The 22,238-nt window shown below is 38.7% G+C and overlaps 1 protein-coding gene across 2 annotated transcripts in view; it reads left to right on the forward strand.

The window, feature by feature from the left end:
- The window catches only part of MANBA (mannosidase beta), a 139,177-nt gene that overhangs the window by 50,471 nt on the left and 66,468 nt on the right, over positions 1 to 22,238 (forward strand). For both annotated transcript variants that reach the window (XR_009701048.1, XM_061191668.1), the window contains exons 8-11: positions 1,466 to 1,617; positions 10,780 to 10,897; positions 12,526 to 12,612; positions 16,027 to 16,194. Coding sequence is in view for 1 of the 2 variants with exons in the window: in XM_061191668.1 (XP_061047651.1) it covers positions 1,466 to 1,617; positions 10,780 to 10,897; positions 12,526 to 12,612; positions 16,027 to 16,194 (525 nt within the window). In the remaining variant the exon portion in view is untranslated. The remainder of the gene's footprint in view (positions 1 to 1,465; positions 1,618 to 10,779; positions 10,898 to 12,525; positions 12,613 to 16,026; positions 16,195 to 22,238) is intronic.

Here is a 22,238-nt window from a genome sequence, read left to right on the forward strand (position 1 = left end):
AATTGAGTTAATCTCTGGAAGTGTACCTCTTCATACCCTCAACCTCTGCTGGAGAAGTAGAACACACCAGAATACACAAGCACACATTCCATTAGCTGTCAGAATGACCATGTCATTACACATCACGTAGCTTCTGGAAAATTCCACTGTACACTCAAAAGAGAGTAAGAGTGAAAAAGGCAAATGATGTTTTAGCTTTACTGTGAAAAATAGTTTTGAACTCAGGAACCCCCTTGAAAGGTTCCCAGGGATCTCATATGGTCCCCTGGCCACACTTAAAGAACTGCTGTTCTAGATGTTTGAATCTACCATCAAGATGTTTTAAAAGTTACCTCTGAAAACAACCATTATTTTTTTACATTTTTGCATCCTAAAGCAGGTGTGGTAATTCCATGTCAAGATCCTCCTCATCCAGGCCTTGTTCTGTGTCTTCTCATAAAGTTAACTCTGATATCTTTTGTCGTGTCATATTAATTAGGGCAAGGGTCAGAAAGTGGAAGAATGGTGGACACTTTTATTACATGAAATAAGTTGATTTATTAATTATTTTTAACTAGAGAAGAAATGCATAATCTTGGTTTCAAGACGGAGCTTTGTTGGTATAGAACTGTGTCCCTCAGTACTTGATCCAGTTTATGGCTGGAAAGAATGAAGATTTGGATAAGAATGTCAATCTTTTCTATCTAGGGTCTTGCTGCTCACTTCTTAACTGTAGGGAAACCTGGCTGGACTGTCACAGGGACAAAGGTCTCAGCTTCTTCTCACGTAGCAATGATAACACTGGACTGTGTGCTTCCATCTTTTCTTCCAGTTGGAGCACCACTTACATCTCCAGTCTCCATACCAGCGCTGTCTCAGACATTGAGTTTGGTGTGATAATTAGTTAGGATTAAATTGCCCATTAAACAAAATGACTTTATAATAATGTGCTATTAAAATTGGAAAGTTGTTAAATTATGAAATACCTTGTACTGTATTTCTTTGATTCTAAGATGCACGTTTTGGCACATTTTAATAACACTGAAATGATTCAAAGATGCATCAGTTTAACTGGTGACATATTTTCCCCACTTTTGTGAAATAGTATCAGTTTTTGTTTTAATTTTGAAGTGTTATCTCAAATATATTTCTTTTGACATAATTGCAAATGCCTACATCATGGGGAATACTACAGTATATTTCACTCTTTAATGGTTTCTGTGCTTTTCTTTTCGAAGAGAAATAACAGGACCTGGCAATAATTTATTTATATATATTTTTTCAAAATGTGCACTTCCACATTAAGTGCTTCATAGCAGATAGAAAGTTAACACTAATTTATGTTCATGTAAACTGCTCAGAAGTTTACTTTAAAAAAAATCTCTTTTGTTTATTTTTTTCAGGCTATAGTAAACAATACAGTTTGGTTTTGTCGTATGCTTATGTTTTAAATTTCATATTCATTATTTAATTCTGTTAATAATAGGTTTATTTTAGGACAGTGGAACTTATAGAAGAGCCGATAAAAGGGTCTCGTGGTCTGAGTTTCTACTTCAAAATTAATGGACTTCCCATATTTCTGAAAGGCTCGAATTGGATCCCCGCAGATTCATTCCAGGATCGAGTAACCTCTGCCTTGTAAGTTATCATCTTTTATTTCTTGTTCCTCTTCATATTATCAGTCCCACAGAGCTTAAGAGCTACTCATTTTAACTTTTTTTAGTTCCATTGGAAGGAACCAAGAGGTAATATATAATTCTAGGATGATGGAAACTTTGGAAAGGATTTTAAAATCATTTATTTCATTCTCATGAGCTATAGGTAGTCTTACAGCTAAACTATTTGAGACTGCTGAAATCATCCAACTTTTATAAATTGTTTCTAGAGGAACAAGAAAATGACTTATGCACATTTTGGATAGTTAGCCCCTTTGGGGGAAAAATATGATTAAATTTGGATTTTTTTCTTTTCTTTTTTTTTTGAAGAATACCTTTTTTTTTTTGCACACTTAAAAAAAATGGGAACCCATATTTACCTTTTCATGCTAAGGTATTTGCACATTCTTTCAATTTTACCTTAATAAAGAGAACTAAAGAAATTTTAAAATTCAAAGTGTTTTTCTGAAGCTTTGAGAATAGAACTTAACAAGAAAGTATTTCCTGACTAGGTTTATAAACTACTATCTTTGTAATAGTGAAAATAAGCTTTGTGAAGTGAAAATAAACACATTTACCTTATTTAAATGTACAAACATGCATTGACGTATATTATGTTTAGAATGTAGATGTGGTTGTTAAGTAAACTCTAATTTTGCCAAAAGTTGTAGTAATATCCTTTTACTTCAAAATGTGTATAATGTTTTAAATTTCATATGAAAATGAAATCATTCTCCAGACACAACACAGATAATTTGCTGACTCTTTTCCTTTTCAAATGCTCCTTTCCACTCTTGGCAGGTTGGCAGTGGCTGTACAGCACAGTTGGGTCAATTAGTAAACCTGCCCATAGTTGCCTTTGCTGGGAGCACAGTGCTCTGGGTGTGTGGTCATCCTGTTATTGGCCTTTTTCCTTCCTTTCTGAATGCTGTTCTGGAAATGGAGGGTACCTGCTTTCAAGGTGGCTGCAAATTTCTATACTTACCTGAGGGTGATGTGAATAGAAATTGGAAAAGCAGAAAGGAAGTTTACTAGATAAAGGAGTACTGGACTGGAGGAATTGTAAAAAGGGATGAGAGAGAGCTAGATACTAATACTTAAAATTTGATTTTTATCTTATAGTTTGAAATGGTTATATAAAATAAGCACATACTTTCCAAGGTTTACAGTATTTTTCTACAGGATTAACTTTAAGACAAAAATTTAGGAGGATTCAAGATGGCAGAGGATTAGGTAGGCGTGGAGTTCATCTCTCTCCACGGATGCATCAGGAATACATCTATAGATGCAACAATTCTCACTGAACACCAGTTGAAAACTAGCAGAAGACCTTGGACAATGGAAAGGACTATAAAGATCCCTGCATAACTGGGTAGGACGGAACAAAGGAAGAGAGAAGGAGGAGGAGAGGAAGCGGGATGGGACCTGCACCCCGGGGAGAGGGGAGCTGAAGCAGAGGAGAGATTCCCAAATGCGGGGAAACTCCCTCTCTAACGAGGATACCTCCTCTCCGATGGGGAAATCCACTGGGACAGAATGGAAGCATTTGAGGCTGTTGGAAGAGCTTGAAGCTGCTGATCTGTGGCAGACGGAACAGAGTGAGAACTACACAGACAGTCCGTACCTCAGCCCTGTGTGCCCCAGACTGGGATGTGTGTTCACAGGTGTGCAAGGGGGCTGGGAGCTGGTGTGTGGGGATTGGAGAAGAGGCCCAGAGTGAGAACTGCTGTTGGTTGTGGGGAGATGGACTGAGGGGATGGGAGGGAGGAAATCCGCAGCAGGGAATGCCTGTGGAGGAAGTCTGGACTGCCTTGGAGCAGGGCACTACTGCTGAGTCCCACGCAGGGGGAGGAGACACTATTGTAACCTCTCTCTCCCCACATGTTGCCGCCTGCCAACGACAATAAAAGAAGCCCGCTCAGGGCTGGCTCTTGTGCGCTGGCTGCTGAGACATAAAAAAGTTCCCTCAGAGCTGGCCCTCACATGCCGGCTGCGGGGCAATTAAAAAAAACCACCACCACCCTCTCAGGGCTGGCCCTCACATGCCTGCTGCTGGGTGCCAGAAAAACCCCGGCCAGGGCTGGCCCTCACATGCCTTACGCTGGGCGCTGGAAAAGGCCCTCAATAGGGCCATATCTCTTGCACCCGTGGCCCCCGGCTTCCCTGTGCATTTGGCGCTGCTGGGGCTCCCGTGATCCAAGCAGTCATACCACCTCTGCACCCGGTCCTCACAGGGCCAGACCCAAGAGCTCCAAGGCAGCCTCAGGACCAGACTCCTGCGGGCAGACCACATGCAGAGGTGGGGATAAAACCAAAGCTGTACCCCAGGGACAGGGTGACTAAGGAAGAGGATGGAAAATCTTTCCATCAGCTGTACAAGCTGCAGATTAAATCCCCATGATCAGCTAGGAAGACCCTGCGTTTATGGAACATCTGAGTAGACAATGAGTGTTCCCACAAATGAAAACGGTCCAGCTCTGGCAGCTGTGGACTTTGGGGGCAGCACACGCAGGAACTGGGCCACATCAGAGTTGGAGGGGTCCCCACAGGGCCCACAGCAGGTCCAGAGACCAGCCCAGAGGCAGGGGAGGGGCTCCTGGGGAGGCGGAGGAGGGCTGTGGCTCACGGCGTGTGCAAGGACCCTCACAGTGGAGACCCCAGGGAAACATAATTATTACTATTAATTTTATTATGTTTTGATTCATTCTGTTGTTGGTTCTGGCTTCTTTTTTTTCCCTTTGGTTTCTTTTTCTTTCTTTTTGTGTTTGTTCTTGTTTTAGTTTTTTTTTTTTTTTATTTAGTGTTTTGGGATCTCTGTGTTTTATAACATATATTTATATTTTTATATATTTCCATTTTTACTTTGCTTTTCTGTTGTTCTGTGTTCTTTTCCCTTATTTTTTTCTTCCTCTTTTTCTTTAATTTTTTTTTTATATTTCCATTTCTATTTTGCTTTTCTGTTCTGTGTTTTTTCCCTTTTTATTTTACTATTATTTTTTTTAAAATCATTTTTATCAGTTTCTTCTGTTTCCTTGCTTTATTCTTCAGTGGGTACACTGCTTTGGTTTTGTTTTTAGGTTATGTGTTTTTGTTAGTATTAATCCTAATTGTTTGATTTCATTTTTGAGTTCTATTTGTCTGGTTGTTCTCTTGCTTTTTGTTTTATTTGTCTCTGTTTTTGTTTCTTTTACGTGTGTGTGTATTTCCTTGTTTCTGTTTTTGTTTGTTTGGTTTTGTTTCTCTTTTTTTTTCTTTAATATATTTTCTAATTTATTATTACTTTTTTAGATTTCCGTTTCTACGTTGCTTTTCTGTTCTGTCTTCTTTCCCCTTTCTCTTTCTCTTTTTTTTCTTTTTTAAAATATCATTTTTTTCAGTTTGTTTTGTTTCCTTGCTTCATTCTTCGGTTGGCACTCTGCTTTGGTTTTGTTTTTTGGTTTTGGGTATTTGTTGGCTTTCTTCTTAATTGCTTGATTTTGTTCTTGGGTTCTTTTGTTTGTCTGGTTGTTCTCTTGCTATTTGCTTTACTTGGTTCTGTTTTTGTTTCTTTTGTGTGTGTGCATGTTTCCTTGTTTCTGTTTCTGTTTGTTTGATTTTACTTTTTACCATTTGTCTGGGGTTTTGTTAGACATTTTTTTCTTTTTTTTTAAACCCCTTTATTGCCGAGACAAGCAACTTGTGGAGTGTTGGTCCCTCGACCAGAAGTCGGGCCTGAGGCTCTGGAGTGGGAGCACTGAGTCCAGGATGCTGGACCAGTAGAGAATTCCCAGCCCCAGGGAAGATTAATCTCCGAGAGCTCTCACAGAGGCCTCTATCTGAATCCGAGACCCGGCTTCACCCAACTGCCAGCAGGTCCCAGTGCTGGACATCTCACACCAAACAACAAACAAGACAGGAACACAAACCCACCCATCAGCACACAGACTACCTAAAGCCATACTAAGCTCACAGACACCCCAAAACATACCACCTGACACGGCCCTGCTCATCAGAGGGAAAAGACTCGGCTCCACCCACCAGAACACAGGCACCAGTCCCTCCCATCAGGAGGCCTACACAAGACATTGGACCAACCCCACCACTGGGGGCAGAGAACAGAAGCAAGAGGAACTACCACCCTGCAGCCTAGGGAAAGGAGACCTCAAATACTGTAAATTAGACAAAATGAGAAGACAGAGAAATATCTTACAGGCAAAGGAGCAAGATAAAAACCCACAAGACCAAATAAATGAAGAGGAAATAGGCAAACTACCTGAAAAAGAATTCAGAGTAATGATAGTAAAGATGATTCAAAATCTTGGAAATATAATAGACAAAATACAAGAAACATTTAACAAGGACCTAGAAGATCTAAAGAGCAAACAAACAGTAATGAACAACACAATAACTGAAATTAAAAATACTCTAGAAGGAATCAATAGCAGAATAACTGAGGCAGAAGAACGGATAAGTGAGCTGGAAGATAGAATGGTGGAAATAACTGCCACAGAGCAGAATAAAGAAAAAAAATGAAAAGAACGGAGGACAGTCTCAGAGACCTCTGGGACAACATTAAACGCATCAACATTCGAATTAAAGGTGTCCCAGAAGAAGAAGAAAAAAAGAAAGGGTCTGAGAAAATATTTGAAGAAATTATAGTTAAAAACTTCCCCAACATGGGAAAGGAAATAGTCAAGTCCAGGAAATGCAGAGAGTCCCATGCAGGATAAACCCAAGGAGAAACACGCTGAGACACACATGAATCAAACTAACAAAAATTAAACACAAAGAAAAAATATTAAAATCAGCAAGGGAAAAGCAACAAATAATATACAAGGGAATCCCCATAAGGTTAACAGCTGATTTCTCAGCAGAAACTCTACAGGCCAGAAGGGAGTGGCAAGATATATTTAAAGTGATGAAAGGGAAAAACCTACAACCAAGATTACTCTACCCAGCAAGGATCTCATTCAGATTTGACAGAGAAATCAAAAGCTTTACAGACAAGCAAAAGTTAAGAGAATTCAGCACCATCAACCAGCTTTACAACAAATGCTAAAGGAACTTCTCTAGGCAGGAAACACAAGAGAAGGAAAAGACCTACAAAAACAAACCCAAAACAATTAAGAAAATGGTAATAGGAATATACATATCAATAATTACCTTAAATGTAAATGGATTAAATGCCCCAACGAAAAGACACAGACTGGCTGAATGGATACGAAAACAAGATCCATATATATGCTGTCTACTAGAGACCCACTTCAGACCTAGGGACACATACAGACTGAAAGTGAGGGGATGGAAAAAGACATTACATGCAAATGGAAATTAAAAGAAAGCTGGAGTAGCAATACTCATATCAGACAAAATAGACTTTAAAGTAAAGACTATTATAAGAGACAAGGAAGGACACTATATGATCAAGGGATCAATCCAAGAAGAAGATATAACAATTGTAAATATCTATGCACCCAACATAGGAGCACCTCAATACATAAGGCAAATGCTAACAGCCATAAAAGGGGAAATCAACAATAACACAGTAATAGTAGGGTGACTTTAACACCCCACTTACACCAATGGACAGATCATCCAAAATGAAAATAAACAAACACAAGCTTTAATTAACACATTAGATCAGATGGACTTAATTGCTATTTATAGGACATTCCATCCAAAAACAACAGAATACACTTTCTTCTCAAGTGCACACGGAACATTCTGCAGGATAGATCACATTTTGGGTCACAAATCAAGCCTCGGTAAATTTAAGAAAATTGAAATCGTATCAAGCATCTTTTCTGACTACAACATTATGAGACTAGATATCAATGACAGGAGAAGAACTATAAAAAATACAAATGCATGGAGGCTAAACAATATGCTACTAAATAACAAAGAGATCACTAAAGAAATCAAAGAGGAAATCAAAAGTACCTAGAAACAAATGATAATGAAAACACGATGACCCAAAACCTATGGGATGCAGCAAAAGCAGTTCTAAGAGGGAAGTTTATAGCAATAAAATCCTACCTCAAGAAATAAGAAAAATCTCAAATAAACAACCTAACCTTACACCTAAAGCAATTAGAGAAGAACAAAAAAACCCCCAAAGTTAGCAGAAGGAAAGAAATCATAAAGATCAGATCAGAAATAAAGGAAAAAGAAATGAAGGAAACGATAGCAAAGATCAATAAAACTAAAAGCTGGTTCTTTGAGAAGATAAACAAAATTGATAAACCATTAGCCAGACTCATCAGGAAAAAAAGGGAGAAGGCTCAAATCAACAGACTTAGAAATGAAAAAGGAGAAGTAACAACTGACACTGCAGAAATACAGAGTGTCATAAAAGACTACTACAAGCAACTCTGTGCCAATAAAATGGACAACCTGGATTAAATGGACAAATTCTTAGAAAAGGACAACCTTCCAAGACTGAATCAGGAAGAAATAGAAAACATGAACAGACCAATCACAAGTAATGAAATTGAAACTGTGATTAACAATCTTCCAACAAACAAAAGCCCAGGGCTAGATGGCTTCACAGGCAAATTCTGTCAAACATTTAGAGAAGAGCTAACACCTCTCCTTAAACTCTTCCAAAATATAGCAGAGGGAGGAACACTCCCAAACTCATTCTGTGAGGCCAACATCACCCTGATACCAAAACCAGACAAAGATGTCTCAATGAAAGAAAACTACAGGCCAATATCACTGATGAACATAGATGCAAAAATCCTCAACAAAATACTAGCAAACAGAATCCAACAACACATTAAAAGGATCATACACCATGATCAAGTGGGGTTTATCCCAGGAATGCAAAGATTCTTCAACATATGCAAATCAATCAATGTGATACACCATATTAACAAACTGAAGGATAAAAACCATATGATCATCTCAATAGGTGCAGAAAATAACATTCCATTGTACATATGTGCCACATCTTCTTTATCCATTCATCTGTTGATGGGCATTTAGGTTGCTTCCATGTCCTGGCAATTGTAAATAGTGCTGCAGTGAACATTGTAGTACATGTATCTTTTTGAATTATGGTTTTCTCAGGATATATGCCCAGTAGTGGGATTGCTGGGTCATATGGTAGTTCTATTCAGTGCAATCCCTATCAAATTACCAATGGTATTTTTCACAGAACTAGGACAAAAAATTTTACAATTTGTATGGAAACGCAAAAGACCCCAAATAGCCAAAGCAATCTTGAGAAAGAAAAACGGAGCTGGAGGAATCAGGCTTCCTGACTTCAGACTATGCTACAAAGCTACAGTAATCAAGACAGTATGGTACTGGCACAAAAACGGAAATATAGATCAATGGAAATGGATAGAAAGCCCAGAGATAAACCCACGCACATATGGTCACCTTATCTTTGACAAAGGAGGCAAGAGTATACAGTGGAGAAAAGACAGTCTCTTCAATAAGTGGTGCTGGGAAAACTGGACATGTAAAAAATGAAATTAGAACACTCCCTAACACCATACACAAAAATAAACTCAAAATGGATTAAAGACCTAAACATAAGGCCAGACACTGTAAAACTCTTAGAGGAAAACAGGGGCAGAACACTCTATGACATAAATCACAGCAAGATCCTTTTTGATCCAGCTCCTAGAGAAATGGAAATAAAAACAAAAATAAACAAATGGGACCTAATGAAACTTAAAAGCTTTTGCACAACAAAGGAAACCATAAACAACATGAAAAGACAACCCTCAGAATGGGAGAAAATATTTGCAAATGAAGCAACTGACAAGGATTAATCTCCAAAATTTACAAGCAGCTCATGCAGCTAAATATCAAAAAAACAAACAACCCAATCCAAAAATGGGCAGAAGACCTAAATAGCCATTTCTCCAAAGAAGACATACAGATTGCCAACAAACACATGGAAGGATGCTCAACATCACTGATCATTAGAGAAATGCAAATCAAAACTACAATGAGGTAGTTTTGATTTAGTAGAAATCAGAAACTACATTCTGACTACACCAGTCAGAATGGCCATCATCAAAAAATCTACAAACAATAAATGCTGGAGAGGGTGTGGAGAAAAGGGAACCCTCTTGCACTGTTGGTGGGCATGTAAATTGTTACAGCCACTATGGAAAACAGTATGGAGGTTCCTTAAAAAACTAAAAACAGAACTACCATGTGACCCAGCAATCCCACTACTGAGCACATACCCTGAGAAAACCATGATTCAAAAAGAGTCATGTACCACAGTGTTCATTGCAGCTCTATTTACAATAGCCAGGACATGGAAGCAACCTAAGTGTCCATCGACAGATGAATGGATAAAGAAGATGTGGCACATATATACAATGGAATATTACTCAGCCATAAAATGGAACAAAATTTATTTGTAATGAGGTGGATGGACCTAGAGTCTGTCATACAGAGTGAAGTAATTCAGAAAGAGAAAAACAAATACTGTATGCTAATGCACATATATGGAATCTAAAGAAACGGTACTGATGAACCTAGTGGCAGGGCAGGAATAAAGACGCAGACGTAGAGAACTGACTTGAGGACACAGGGGGCGAAGGGGAAGCTGGGACGAAGTGGGAGAGTAGCATTGACATATATACACTACCAAATGTAAAATAGCTAGTGGGAAGCAGCTGCATAGCACCGGGAAATCAGCTCAGTGCTTTGTGATGACCTAGAGGGGTGGGATAGGGAGGATGGGAGGGAGGCTCAAGAGGGAGGGGATATGGGGATATATGTATACTTATAGCTGATTCACTTTGTTGTACAACAGAAACTAACACAACATTGTGAAGCAATTATATTCCAGTAAAGATATTTAAAAAAATATGCAAAAAACAAAAAGAAAACAAACAAAAATTTAGTTTTAAAAATAGTGTAATAGCACGACTGAAATTTAGAAGGCAGAGAAAAGATTTCACCCATAATTTTTCTATAGGTTTGTTTATTTAATGTGGTTACAGTTAATGTATATAGAATTTTGTCTCACTTTCTTCACTTAGCATTGTATCCAAACCATCATAATTTTAAAATGTGTCCTTCTAACAGCTATTTGAAATGTGTTTATCAACCACAATGTGTTTTTTTTATCTTTTTTTTTTTTAACATCCCCAAGGTTTCAAATTGGCATTTGTTTTTAAAACTTCTTCTGTAGATTACGGCTCCTTTTGCAGTCTGTTGTGGATGCTAACATGAATGCTCTCCGGGTTTGGGGAGGAGGAATTTATGAGCAGGATGAATTCTATGAACTCTGTGATGAACTAGGAATAATGGTGAGTAGTTGAGAGCTCTTCATTTTCTTTGTTGATATGTTACTGTATCCTCAGTTTGACCTCCAGTGTTCTGAGTGGGTGATATTGCCTATTCCTTTGTCTTTTCTTTTCTTTGAAGTGTTTCGTTGAAGTTGATTTACAATGTTATGCTAGTTTCAGGTGTGCAGTGAAGTGATTCAGTTATACATATATATGCATATTCTTTTCCATTATGGTTTATTACAGGATATTGAATATAGTTCCCTGTGCTATACAGTAGGACCTTGTTGTTTATCTGTTTTATATATAGTAGTTTGTATCTGCTAATCCCAAACTCCTAATTTATCCTTCCCCGGCTCCTTCCCCTTTGATAATCATAAGTTTGTTTTCTATGTCTGTGTTTCGGTCTCATAAATAAATTCATTTGTGTTATATTTTAGATTCCACGTATAAGTGATATCATATCCCATTCCTTCTTTTCTCAGAGCCAGGAATGATGTTCCACTTTTCTGCAAAGGAATAAATGGCATCTTGGAAACCCTGAGCCATAGTTGATAGTGAATATCATAATTATTTTAAATGATAGACATTCTGCATATTGGTTATATCTAAGCATATATCTATATTTTCTTTGTAATTATCTTTGTGATAGGAGGGTAAGCATAAAAAAGAAAATAAAATATTAAAAAGTTTTAACTTTAAGGAGATCTAACAAGACCTAGAGAGAAGAAAAATGATAAAATTAAATTTTAAAAGCTGTGCTTAATGTTGTCATTAAGTACTCTGAACATAATTTGCATTGGTGAGGGTTAAGCAAAGGAAATATAGTCTTTTAGTTCTGGTATTACAGTTCTAAAATATAAAGCACTTCATAGCAGAGTAGTAATTTGAATAATATTGACAGTGCTGATGGTCATGATGATGTGACAATGTTCTGTAATATTCCAGGCGTTGTCCGCAGTGCTCTGCAGCTAGTATTTTATTTTAGCTTCATGCCCACTGTATGAGGTAGTTACTGTTGTTCTCTATCCCCATTTTACAGGTAGGGAGACTGACACGTGGAGAGGTTAACTAGCCCAAACTCACACAGTGGGTATATGGTGGAACTGAAGTTCTGAGTCAGGCCAACAGATTTAGGCTCTGTACTCTAAACTGTGTCATAATGGCCTCCCTTGCAATGCACTTAAGTGGTTTCATTTCTAAACTGTCCATGTAGTAATCCTTTTGGCCATGAAGTTAATTCCTTTATAAACAAAATGTTTCTTAACAGTCTGGGCCATCACTCAGTACCAAATTCCTGGTGAAAATCAGAGTGAATCAGGAGTGAGGAGGGGTTGGGAGAAAGCTTCTTACTGAATTTCGCATTCCCCTTATCACAAGCACTGTTTCATTATTTGAATTCCCCTTTCTTCTTTTTCTTTTCTGCCTACCTAACATTTTCTCTTCTCAGGTTTCCCTACAGTTCCAGAGAGTCTGTGAGTGCCTTTCCCAGTGCCTCATGCTTTGTGATGCTCAAATGATCACACTCATCGGGCTAAGTTGATTTTTCATTTGCATGAAAGATAATGCCCAAAGTTCAGAATGAAGAATTTCTTTCTGTGCAGTAAAATCCGTGGAAGTGCTATATTGCCTTTTATTTGATTTGATAGGTATGGCAGGATTTTATGTTTGCCTGTGCGCTTTACCCAACTGATCAGGATTTCATGGATTCAGTGAGAGCAGAAGTTGCTTACCAGGTATGTTATTACCATTTCAAGTAGAAGTAAAGGCTTAAGTTTTAGTTCTGCCTTTTGTTAAACCTCTCCTTGTTTCTTCTTTTTTTAAAAAATTTTATTGAAATATAGTCGATTTAGAGTGTTGTGTTTAATTTCTTCTCCTTATTTCTTTTTGTTCTCTTTACTAAATCCCATGAAAAAAATCAGTCAGGTAATTGACTACCTAGGCGATTCCACCCAGTCTCATGACTTTAACTCTACCTGTTGGCTGATGACTGTCAGATTTATTTCTGGCCCTGACTTATCTGCTGAATTCCTGGTTCTTATTATCTGGCTGCCTACTTGGTGCCTCTACTTGGAGGTCTAATAGGAATCTCAAATGTAACATGTCCAAACCAAACGTACATTACCTTCCCCAGACTTGCTTTTCTTGCAGTTTTCCCCACCTCAATAAATGGCGATGCCAGTCTTTGAATTTCTCAGGTCAAAAATTTTAAGTGATTCTTGACTCCTTGATTTCTTTTACATTCCACATATAAACACTTTTATATTTATAGATCTATGAATGCAAAGAAGTGATTATATCCTAGCTCTTTCCACTGAAAAGACCTAGAAACAGTGAACCACCTAGTCATATTGAGCATTCTTATACTGAAATAATCTTTCCCACTAAGGGAAGGGTTCTTAGAGAAATGGCTGATACCAAGTCTGGGACAGGAAATATACTAGATGATCCTGAAATATTTTGGCATACCAATAACAAGGAAGCTATCAAAGATATGTTAAAAGAACTTTGATGAGACTCTGACCAACCAAAGGTGGGACAACTTGAAATTCAATAAGGATAAGAATGTCAGTGGATCGAAATCCATCAAGTATGTTAAAATCCACGAGTTCGTAATTAGAGTGTCTGTGAATGTATTTTTGTGTGAAAACCCAAAAGAAATGAAAAAAAAAGATTATTATAACATTCAAGATAGTGGTTACTTTTGGAAGGAAGGAGGGGCTACGATTAAGAAGGGGTACATGAGGGCTTCTGGGGTGGTTGGTAAAGTTTTCTTTCTTAGTCTGGATTGTGTTATAAGTGTGATTGCCTTATAATAATTCAACATGTCATAATTTGTTTTCTGTAGTTTTCTTAAGTTTAGAAAGTGAACATTGAATCATCCCTTGCTCAGAGCCCTCCAGATAAAATTAAAGATCCTCACCATGCACTATCCTGTCTCAGCCTGCCTCTCCAGCCTCATCAAGCACCATTTTCCCCGTACTCTCTCTGCCCTGGAATGCCTTCTCTATTACCCTCTCCTGTGGACCACCTCGCTTATTTTTTTCTGGCCCGTCTTACCTTGGGCATGACTCTCTGGCAAAAAGCTTTCTATGTCTGCAAGTCTAGATTAGGTCATTTTCCCTTTGTGACATACATTACACTTGAAATTATTTGTTCAATGTTTTGTCACTGCATCAAAATTATAATATCCCTGAGGCCTAGGGCATGTTCCTCCCTGTATATCCCCATGATCTGGCTATATTATTCATCAGATGTATAGATGGATGGACGAATGAATAACTTTTAAAATATTAATTATAGTTATGTAAGTTATAAACATTTCAGTTTTATTTTTAATTTTCTTTCACACAAGTAAAATATGATATCTATGTGTTTTCAATTCTTTTATATATTTTAAAGAGGAGAACTTTTTAATGCAGAGTTTATTAAAATTTTAAAGTAAAGCTCACCAGAAAATTCTAGGTCAGTTTGAAGGGTGTGTGTAGCACAGAGTCACTGAAGCTTTTTGTCTCTTCAGTATCTGTATTTGTGTTTTCATCAGTACCATAAACATGCCTCTCACAGTTGGTCACAGCCCTCACTTACGTGGGCATATACAGAGGCAAATAAGGAAATAGTGTTTATAAGACTGGTTAAGAAAAAACACAAGACTTTAATTTTTTTTTTTTTTAATTTATTTATTTATTTATTTATTTTTAGCTGTGTTGGGTCTTCGTTTCTGTGGGGCCACTCCTCATCGCGGTGCGCAGGCCTCTCACCATCGCGGCCTCTCTTGTTGTGGAGCACAGGCTCCAGACGCGCAGGTTCAGTAGTTGTGGCTCACGGGCCCAGCCGCTCTGTGGCATGTGGGATCCTCCCAGACCAGGGCTCGAACCCGTGTCCCCTGCATTGGCAGGCAGATTCTCAACCACTGTGCCACCAGGGAAGCCCCAAGACTTTAATTTTTTAAATGAGATATATCTCTTTAAGATATCCTTAATGCATCTCTATTTCATGTATGGGTTACTTAGCATATTGAATGGAGACCACAGAGAGAACATCAGCTGGGATCCATCACATAATCATCCATTACAGTGCAAGAGAAGCTATAAATACCAATGAGGCTATATTGCTAAAACATGTTTGAAAAGAATTTCTCTTGACCATTGACTCACTCTGCTGTTGGCAAAGAGGTTTAATTGCCTTCTGCTGCTGGGCTACATCTTCCAGTGTGTCAGAAGAAATGGATCCTTTCACCTTTATGTAGGGCTGGCAGTGAGCCCAGTTCACGCAGACCTCAGCTCTTAAAGCAGGCAGGATTTTCAGATTCCCTAATTTCTTCTTCTATGTTTAGATATATTCAGTGACTTACTTGTAGTTGTGGCTCGCGGGCTCTAGAGCGCAGGCTCAGTAGTTGTGGCCCACGGGCCCAGTTGCTCTGCGGCATGTGGGATCTTCCCGGACCAGGGCTTGAACTCGTGTCCCCTGCATTGGCAGGCGGATTCTTAACCACTGCGCCACCAGGGAAGTCCAGTTGATTTCTTAAGACAGGACATTGATAGTTATTTCAGGGGACAGCCTCTTGATGTCCTAATCTTTTTTCCTTTAGAATATTCCATGTATTTGTCTTTAACTTTCAGAGTGTCTCTGGTACTCACTTGCTTTGTAAAACCCTCTCTAACTGTCCTTGTGGTTTTCTGATCTTGGTGGAAACTGTGTGGGAACTTCAGTCCCTCTCTCAGCAGTAGTGTTTGTTCTGCCTCATTTGTTTCTTCACAGAAAACTCCAACTTGCTCTTGAGAAGCTAGCCTCTGTAATGTAACGTCTCCTGCCTTTTGTATTTCTTAGAATCTTTTCGTGGCAAGTCAGATAATGATGAGGTTGATTTATTTTTCTCTTTTAATGAAAAGGATTATATTTTCTTTAGTTATATGGTGAGAAGAGGAGCCCTATTTTCTCAATGTTTATAAAATCTAGATAAAAAGAATCTCAGTGATTTCTTAAAATGTCTTCCCACATGTAACATTACTGCTCATTTTCTGATGAGTTCCTGGCACGTAAAAATACGTGTGCAGAAAGACAATGGCTATAATTCTATGAGTAATTATAGCTCTGAGCTTTCTTATGTTGAGCATTTGAAAATTATTTTATGTTTTCTTCAATTTTAGGTCAGGAGACTGAAATCTCATCCCTCCATCATCACATGGAGTGGAAATAATGAAAATGAAGCAGCGCTGGTGTTGAATTGGTATGATATACAGTCCAGCCATCTGTCTACCTACATCGATGATTACGTGACACTGTATGTGAAAAACATCCGAAGGATCGTCTTCGAAGTAAGTTCAGACATACCTCGGAGATGTTGCAGGTTCGGTTCCAGATACCACAATAGGGAGAATATTGCGATAAAGCTAGTCACATGAATTTTTGGTTTCCCAGTGCATAGAAAAGTTATGTTTACACTATACTGTAGTCTATTAAGTGTACAATAGCATTATGTCTTAAAAAACAACGTACATACCTTAATTTAAAAAATACTTCATTGGTAAAAATTGCTAATCATTATCTGAGCCTTCAGCGAGTCCTAATTTCTTTGCTGCTGGAGGGCTGGGCCTCGATGTTGATGCTGCTGACTGATCAGGGTGGTGGCTGCTGAGGGCTGGGGTGGCTGTGGGAATTTCTCAAAATGAGACAGCAGCCAAGTTTGCCACATCGATCGACTCTTCCTTTTAGGAGCTGTTTTTCTGTAGCATGCAAGGCTGTTTGATAGCATTTTACCCACAGTAAAACTTCTTTCAAAACTGGAGTCAGTTCTCTGAAACTCTGCCATTGCTTCATCAACTAAATTTATGTGCTGTCCTAAATTCTTTGTTACCATTTCAACAGTCTTTACAGCATCTTCACCAGGAGTAGGTTCCATCTCAAGAAACCCCTTTGTTTGCTCATCTGTAGGAAACAACTCCTTATCTGTTCAGGTTTTATCATGAGATTGAAGCAATTCTGTCACATCTTCAGGCTCCACTTCTAATTCTGGTTCTCTTGCTATTTCCACCACACCTGCTGTTTCTTCCTCCACTGGAGTCTTGAACCCCTCAAGTCATCCATGAGGGCTGGAATCAACTTCCAAACTCCTGTGAATGTTGATATTTTGACCTCTTCCCATGAATCATGAATGTTCTTCATGGCATCTAGAATGGTGAATCCTTTCCAAAAGGTTTTCAGTTGAATTTGCCCAGATCCAGTAGAGGAATTTCTAGCTATAGCCTTACAAAGTGTATTTCTTAAATAATAACACTTGAAAGTCAAAATTACTCCTTGATCCACGGCTTCAGAATGGATGTTGTGTTAGGAGGCATGAAAACGTCATTAATCTTGTTGTACATCTCCATCAGAGCTCTCGGGTTGACCAGGTGTGTTGTCAATGAGCAGTCATATTTTGAAAGAAATCTTTTTTTTCTGAGCAATAGGTCTCAACAGTGGTTTTAAAATATTCAGCAAACCATGTTGTAAACAGATGTGCTGTCATCTAGGCTTTGTTGTGCCATTGATAGAGATAGGCAGAGTAGATTGAGCATCATCCTTCAGGGTCCTCAGATTTTCAGAATGGTAAATCAGCATATTGGTAAATGAGCAACTTAAAGCCAAGTACAATAGCCCTTAACAAGAGAGTCAGCTTGTCCTGTGAAGCTTTGAAGCCAGGCATTCATTTCTCCTTAGCTGTGAAAGCCCTAGATGGTGTCTTCTTCCAACAGAAGGCTGTTTCATACGTTGAAAGTCTGTTGTTTAGTGTAGCCACCTTTTTAAATTATCTTAGCTAGACCTTCTAGATAACTTGCTGCAGCTTCTATTATACATCAGCACTTGCTGCTTCACTTTGCTCTTTGATGTTATGGAGGTGGCTTCTTTCCTTAAATCTCATGAACCAAGCTCTGCTAGCTTCAAACATTTCTTCTGCAGCTTCCTCACCTCTCTCAGCCTTCCTAGAATTGAAGAGAGTTAGGGCCCTGCTCTGGAAAAGACTTTGGCTTAAGAGAGTCTGTGGCTGTTTTGATCTTCTATCCAGAACTTCTCCATATCAGCAATAAGGCTGTTTTGCTTTCTTACCATTCATGTGTTCACTGGAGTAGCACTTTCTATTTTCTTCAAGAATTTTTCCTTTGCATTCAAAACTTGGCTAACTGCCTGGTGAAAGAGGCCTAGCTTTTGGCCTGTCTTGGGTTTTGACATGCCTTCCTCGCTAAGCTTAATCATTTCTAGCTCTTGATTTAAATGAGAGACGCGTACTCTTCCTTTCACTTGAACACGAAATTGGCCTACTTTCAATACTGTGTGTCTCAGGGAACGGGAAGGTCTGGAGGGAGGGAGACGGGGGAATCGTTGGTTAGTGGAGCAGTCAGAACACACACAACACGTATGGATTAAGTTTGCCATCTTATATGGATGGGTTTGTGGCGCCACAAAACAATTACAATAATAATATCAAAGATCACTGATTACAGATCACCATAACAAGTATAATAGTTAAAAATTTGGATTATTGCATAAATTACCAAAATGTGTCACAGACACAGAATGAGCAAATGCTGTTGGAAATGACGCTGATAGACGTGCTTGATGCAGGGTTACCTGAAACCTTCAATTTGGAGTAACAATTGTATGCCTGTCATGCTTTTTAATGAAGTCGAATTTAAGAATCTGTCTTAAAAATGGATCAGTATGAATATTGATATTGTATATTCTTCTGTCCTTTTTTTAGCGTGGCCTTCAGCAATATCATTTTAATGCAGAGTAGTCTATTATAATGCTGCAACCTATGAAAGGATTCATGAATTGTGGACTTCTTTGAGAATTAATGGGTCTGTGAAACTCACCACCCATACACCAATATTGTGCTTAGAATTGCAAGTTGTCATGGACTCTTTGGAGCCCATCCATGGATCCCCAAAGGCTGAGAATCTCTATATTAGATGATTCATTGATACACCGCTTCTTTTTTCCCCCCATTTTTTGGTTCTTTAATATATTAATATACTGACTACTGTGAATTAATTTTCTAATGATAAGCTACTTGTAATCTAAGCTCTATTTAGTTATAATGCCTTGTTCTTTTGCTCTGCTAGATTTGATTTGCTAAGATTTTGGTAGAATTTAAAATTCCATATTCACAAGTGAAATTGGTGTGTGGTAAGAATTGTAAACTCAAATGCCTAGAGGAGCCAAATTTGTTTTAAAAAGTTGAGTCAAGTGGAGTAGATGAGGTTCACAAAGAGAGAATAGGGGACTGTGGTAATAGGAGAATGGATGTTGGGTCTCATAACATTTATATTCAGCATTAAAAAGTGCTGTCCAAACATAATTGGCAAGAAAGATTTGGCCCATAGAACCCAGCTTGTAGCATTTGGTGTGTATGTGTTTGTGCTCACCTCGCAGAATGAGTTAGGGCCCTTTTCCTTTTTAATATCGAGGAACAATATAAATAAAATAGAGATTATTGGTTTTATTGAGACAAATTCACCCATGTAACAGTCTGGGCCTAGTGCCTTTGGGGGGGCATAGATTTTATTTTAATTTATTTTTTTATTGAAGTATAGCTGATTTACAATGTTGTGTTAATTTCTGCTGTACAGCAAAGTGATTCAGTTATACATATATATACATTCTTTTTTTAATATTTTTTCCTTTATGGTTTATCATAGGATGTTGAATATAGTTCCCTGTGCTATACAGTAGGACCTTGTTGTTTATCCATCCTATATATAATAGTTTGCATCTGCTAACCCCAAACTCCCAGTCCACCCCTCCCCCGACCCCCTTCCCCTTGGCAACCACAAGTCCGTTCTCTACGTCTGTTCTTGATTTCCTCTTTTATAACTGTTAGCATTTGCCTTATGTATTGAGGTGCTCCTATGTTGGGTGCATAGATATTTACAATTGTTATATCTTCTTCTTGGATTGATCCCTTGATCATTATGTAGTATCCTTCCTTGTCTCTTGTTACAGTCTTTATTTTAAAGTCTGTTTCATCTGATATGAGTATTGCTACTCCAGCTTTCTTTTGATTTCCATTTGCATGGAATATCTTTTTCCGTTCCCCCACTTTCAGTCTATATGTGTCCCTAGGTCTGAAGTGGGTCTCTTGTAGATAGCATATATATAGGTCTTGTTTTTGTATCCATTCAGCAAGCCTGTGTCTTTTGGTTGGAGCATTTAATCCATTCACATTTAAGGTAATTATCGATATGTATGTTCCTATTACCATTTTCTTATTTGTTTTGGGTTTGTTTTTGTAGGTCCTTTTTTTTTCTTGTGTTTCCCACTTAGAGAAGTTCCTTTAGCATTTGTTTTTGAGCTGATTTGGTGGTGCTGAATTATCTCAGCTTTTGCTTGTCTGTAAAGCTTTTGATTTCTCCATCAAATCTGAATGAGATCCTTGCTGGGTAGGGTAATCTTCGTTGTAGGTTCTTCCCTTTCATCACTGTAAATATATGGTGCCACTCCCTTCTGGCTTGTAGAGTTTCTGCTGAGAAATCAGCTGTTAACCTTATGGGAGTTCCCTTGTATGTTATTTGTCATTTTCCCCTTGTTGCTTTTAATAATTTTTCTTTGTCTTTAATTTTTGTCAATTTGGTTACTATGTATCTCGGTGTGTTTCTCCTTGGGTTTATCCTGCTGGGACTCTCTGTGCTTCCTGGACTTGGGTGGCTATTTCCTTTCCCATGTTAGGGAAGTTTTCAACTATTATCTTTTCAAATATTTTCTCTGGTCCTTTCTGTCTCTCTTCTCCTTCTGGGACCCCTATAATGCGAATGTTGTTGTGTTAAATGTTGTCCCAGAGGTCTCTTAGGCTGTCTTCATTTCTTTTCATTCTTTTGTCTTTATTCTTTTCCACAGCAGTGAATTCCACCGTTCTGTCTTCCAGGTCACTAATCCGTTCTTCTGCCTCAGTTATTCTGCTATTGATTCCTTCTAGTATATTTTTCATTTCAGTTATTGTATTGTTAATCTCTGTTTGTTTGTCCTTTAATTCTTCTAGGTGTTTGTTCTTTAATTCTTCAAAGTCTTTGTTAAACATTTCTTGCATCTTCTCGATCTTTGCCTACATTCTTTTTCTGAGGTCCTGGATCATCTTCACTATCATTATTCTGAATTCTTTTTCTGGAAGGTTGCCTATCTCCACTTCATTTAGTTGTTTTTCTGGGGTTTTATCTTGTTCTGTCATCTGGTACATAGTCCTCTGCCTTTTCATTTTGTCTTTCTTTCTGTGAATGTGGTTTCTGTTCCACAGGCTGCAGGACTGTAGTTCTTCTTGCTTCTGCTGTCTGCCCTCTGGTGGATGAGGCTATCTGAGAGGCTTGTGCAAGCTTCCTGATGGGAGGGACTGGTGGTGGATAGAGCTGGGTGTTGCCCTGGTGGGCAGAGCTCAGTAAAACTTTAATCCGCTTGTCTGCTGATGGGTGGGGCTGGTTCCCTCCCTGTTGGTTGGTTGGCCTGAGGTGACCCAGCACTGGAGCCTACAGGCTCTTTAGTGGGGCTAATGGTGGACTCTGGGAGGGCTCACACCAAGGAGTACTTCCTAGAACTTCTGCTGCCAGTGTCCTTGTCCCCGTGGTGAGCCACAGCCACCCCCCGCCTCTGCAGGTGACCCTCCAACACTAGCGGGTAGGTGTGGTTCAGTCTCCTATGGGGTCAGTCCTCCTTCCCCCTGGGTCCTGATGCGCACACTACTTTGTGTGTGCCCTCCAAGAGTGGAGTCTCTGTTTCCCCCAGTCCTGTTGAAGTCCTGCAATCAAATCCTGCTAGCCTTCAAAGTCTGATTCTCTGGGAATTCCTCCTCCCGTTTTCGGGCCCCCAGGTTGGGAAGCCTGACGTGTGGCTCAGAACCTTCAATCCAGTGGGTGGACTTCTGTGGTATAATTGTTCTCCAGTTTGTGAGTCACCCACCCAGCGATTATAGGATTTGATTTTATTGTGATAGCACCTCTCTTACCATCTCATTGCAGCTTCTCCTTTGTCTTTGGATTTGCGGTATCTTTTTTGGTGAGTTCCAGTGTCTTCCTGTCGATGACTGTTCAGCAGTTAGTTGTGATTCTGGTGCTCTCACAAGAGTGAGTGAGCACACATCCTTTTACTCCGCCATCTTGCACCAATCTCCATACAAATTTTTGGATTGATTTTTCTACTTCTGTGAAAAATGCCGTTGGAATTTTGAATTGGATTTCATTGAATCTTGTTAGATTGCTTTAAGTAGTATGGACACTTTAACAATATTATTATTTTTTCAATCCATGAACATGGAATATCTTTCAATTTATTTGTGTGTTTTTGAATGTCTTTCATTAGTGTCTTATAGTTTTCAGTGTATAGGTCTTTCACCTCATTC

The sequence above is a fragment of the Eubalaena glacialis genome, chromosome 5 (assembly GCF_028564815.1).
Source record: "Eubalaena glacialis isolate mEubGla1 chromosome 5, mEubGla1.1.hap2.+ XY, whole genome shotgun sequence".
Classification (NCBI taxonomy): domain Eukaryota; kingdom Metazoa; phylum Chordata; class Mammalia; order Artiodactyla; family Balaenidae; genus Eubalaena; species Eubalaena glacialis.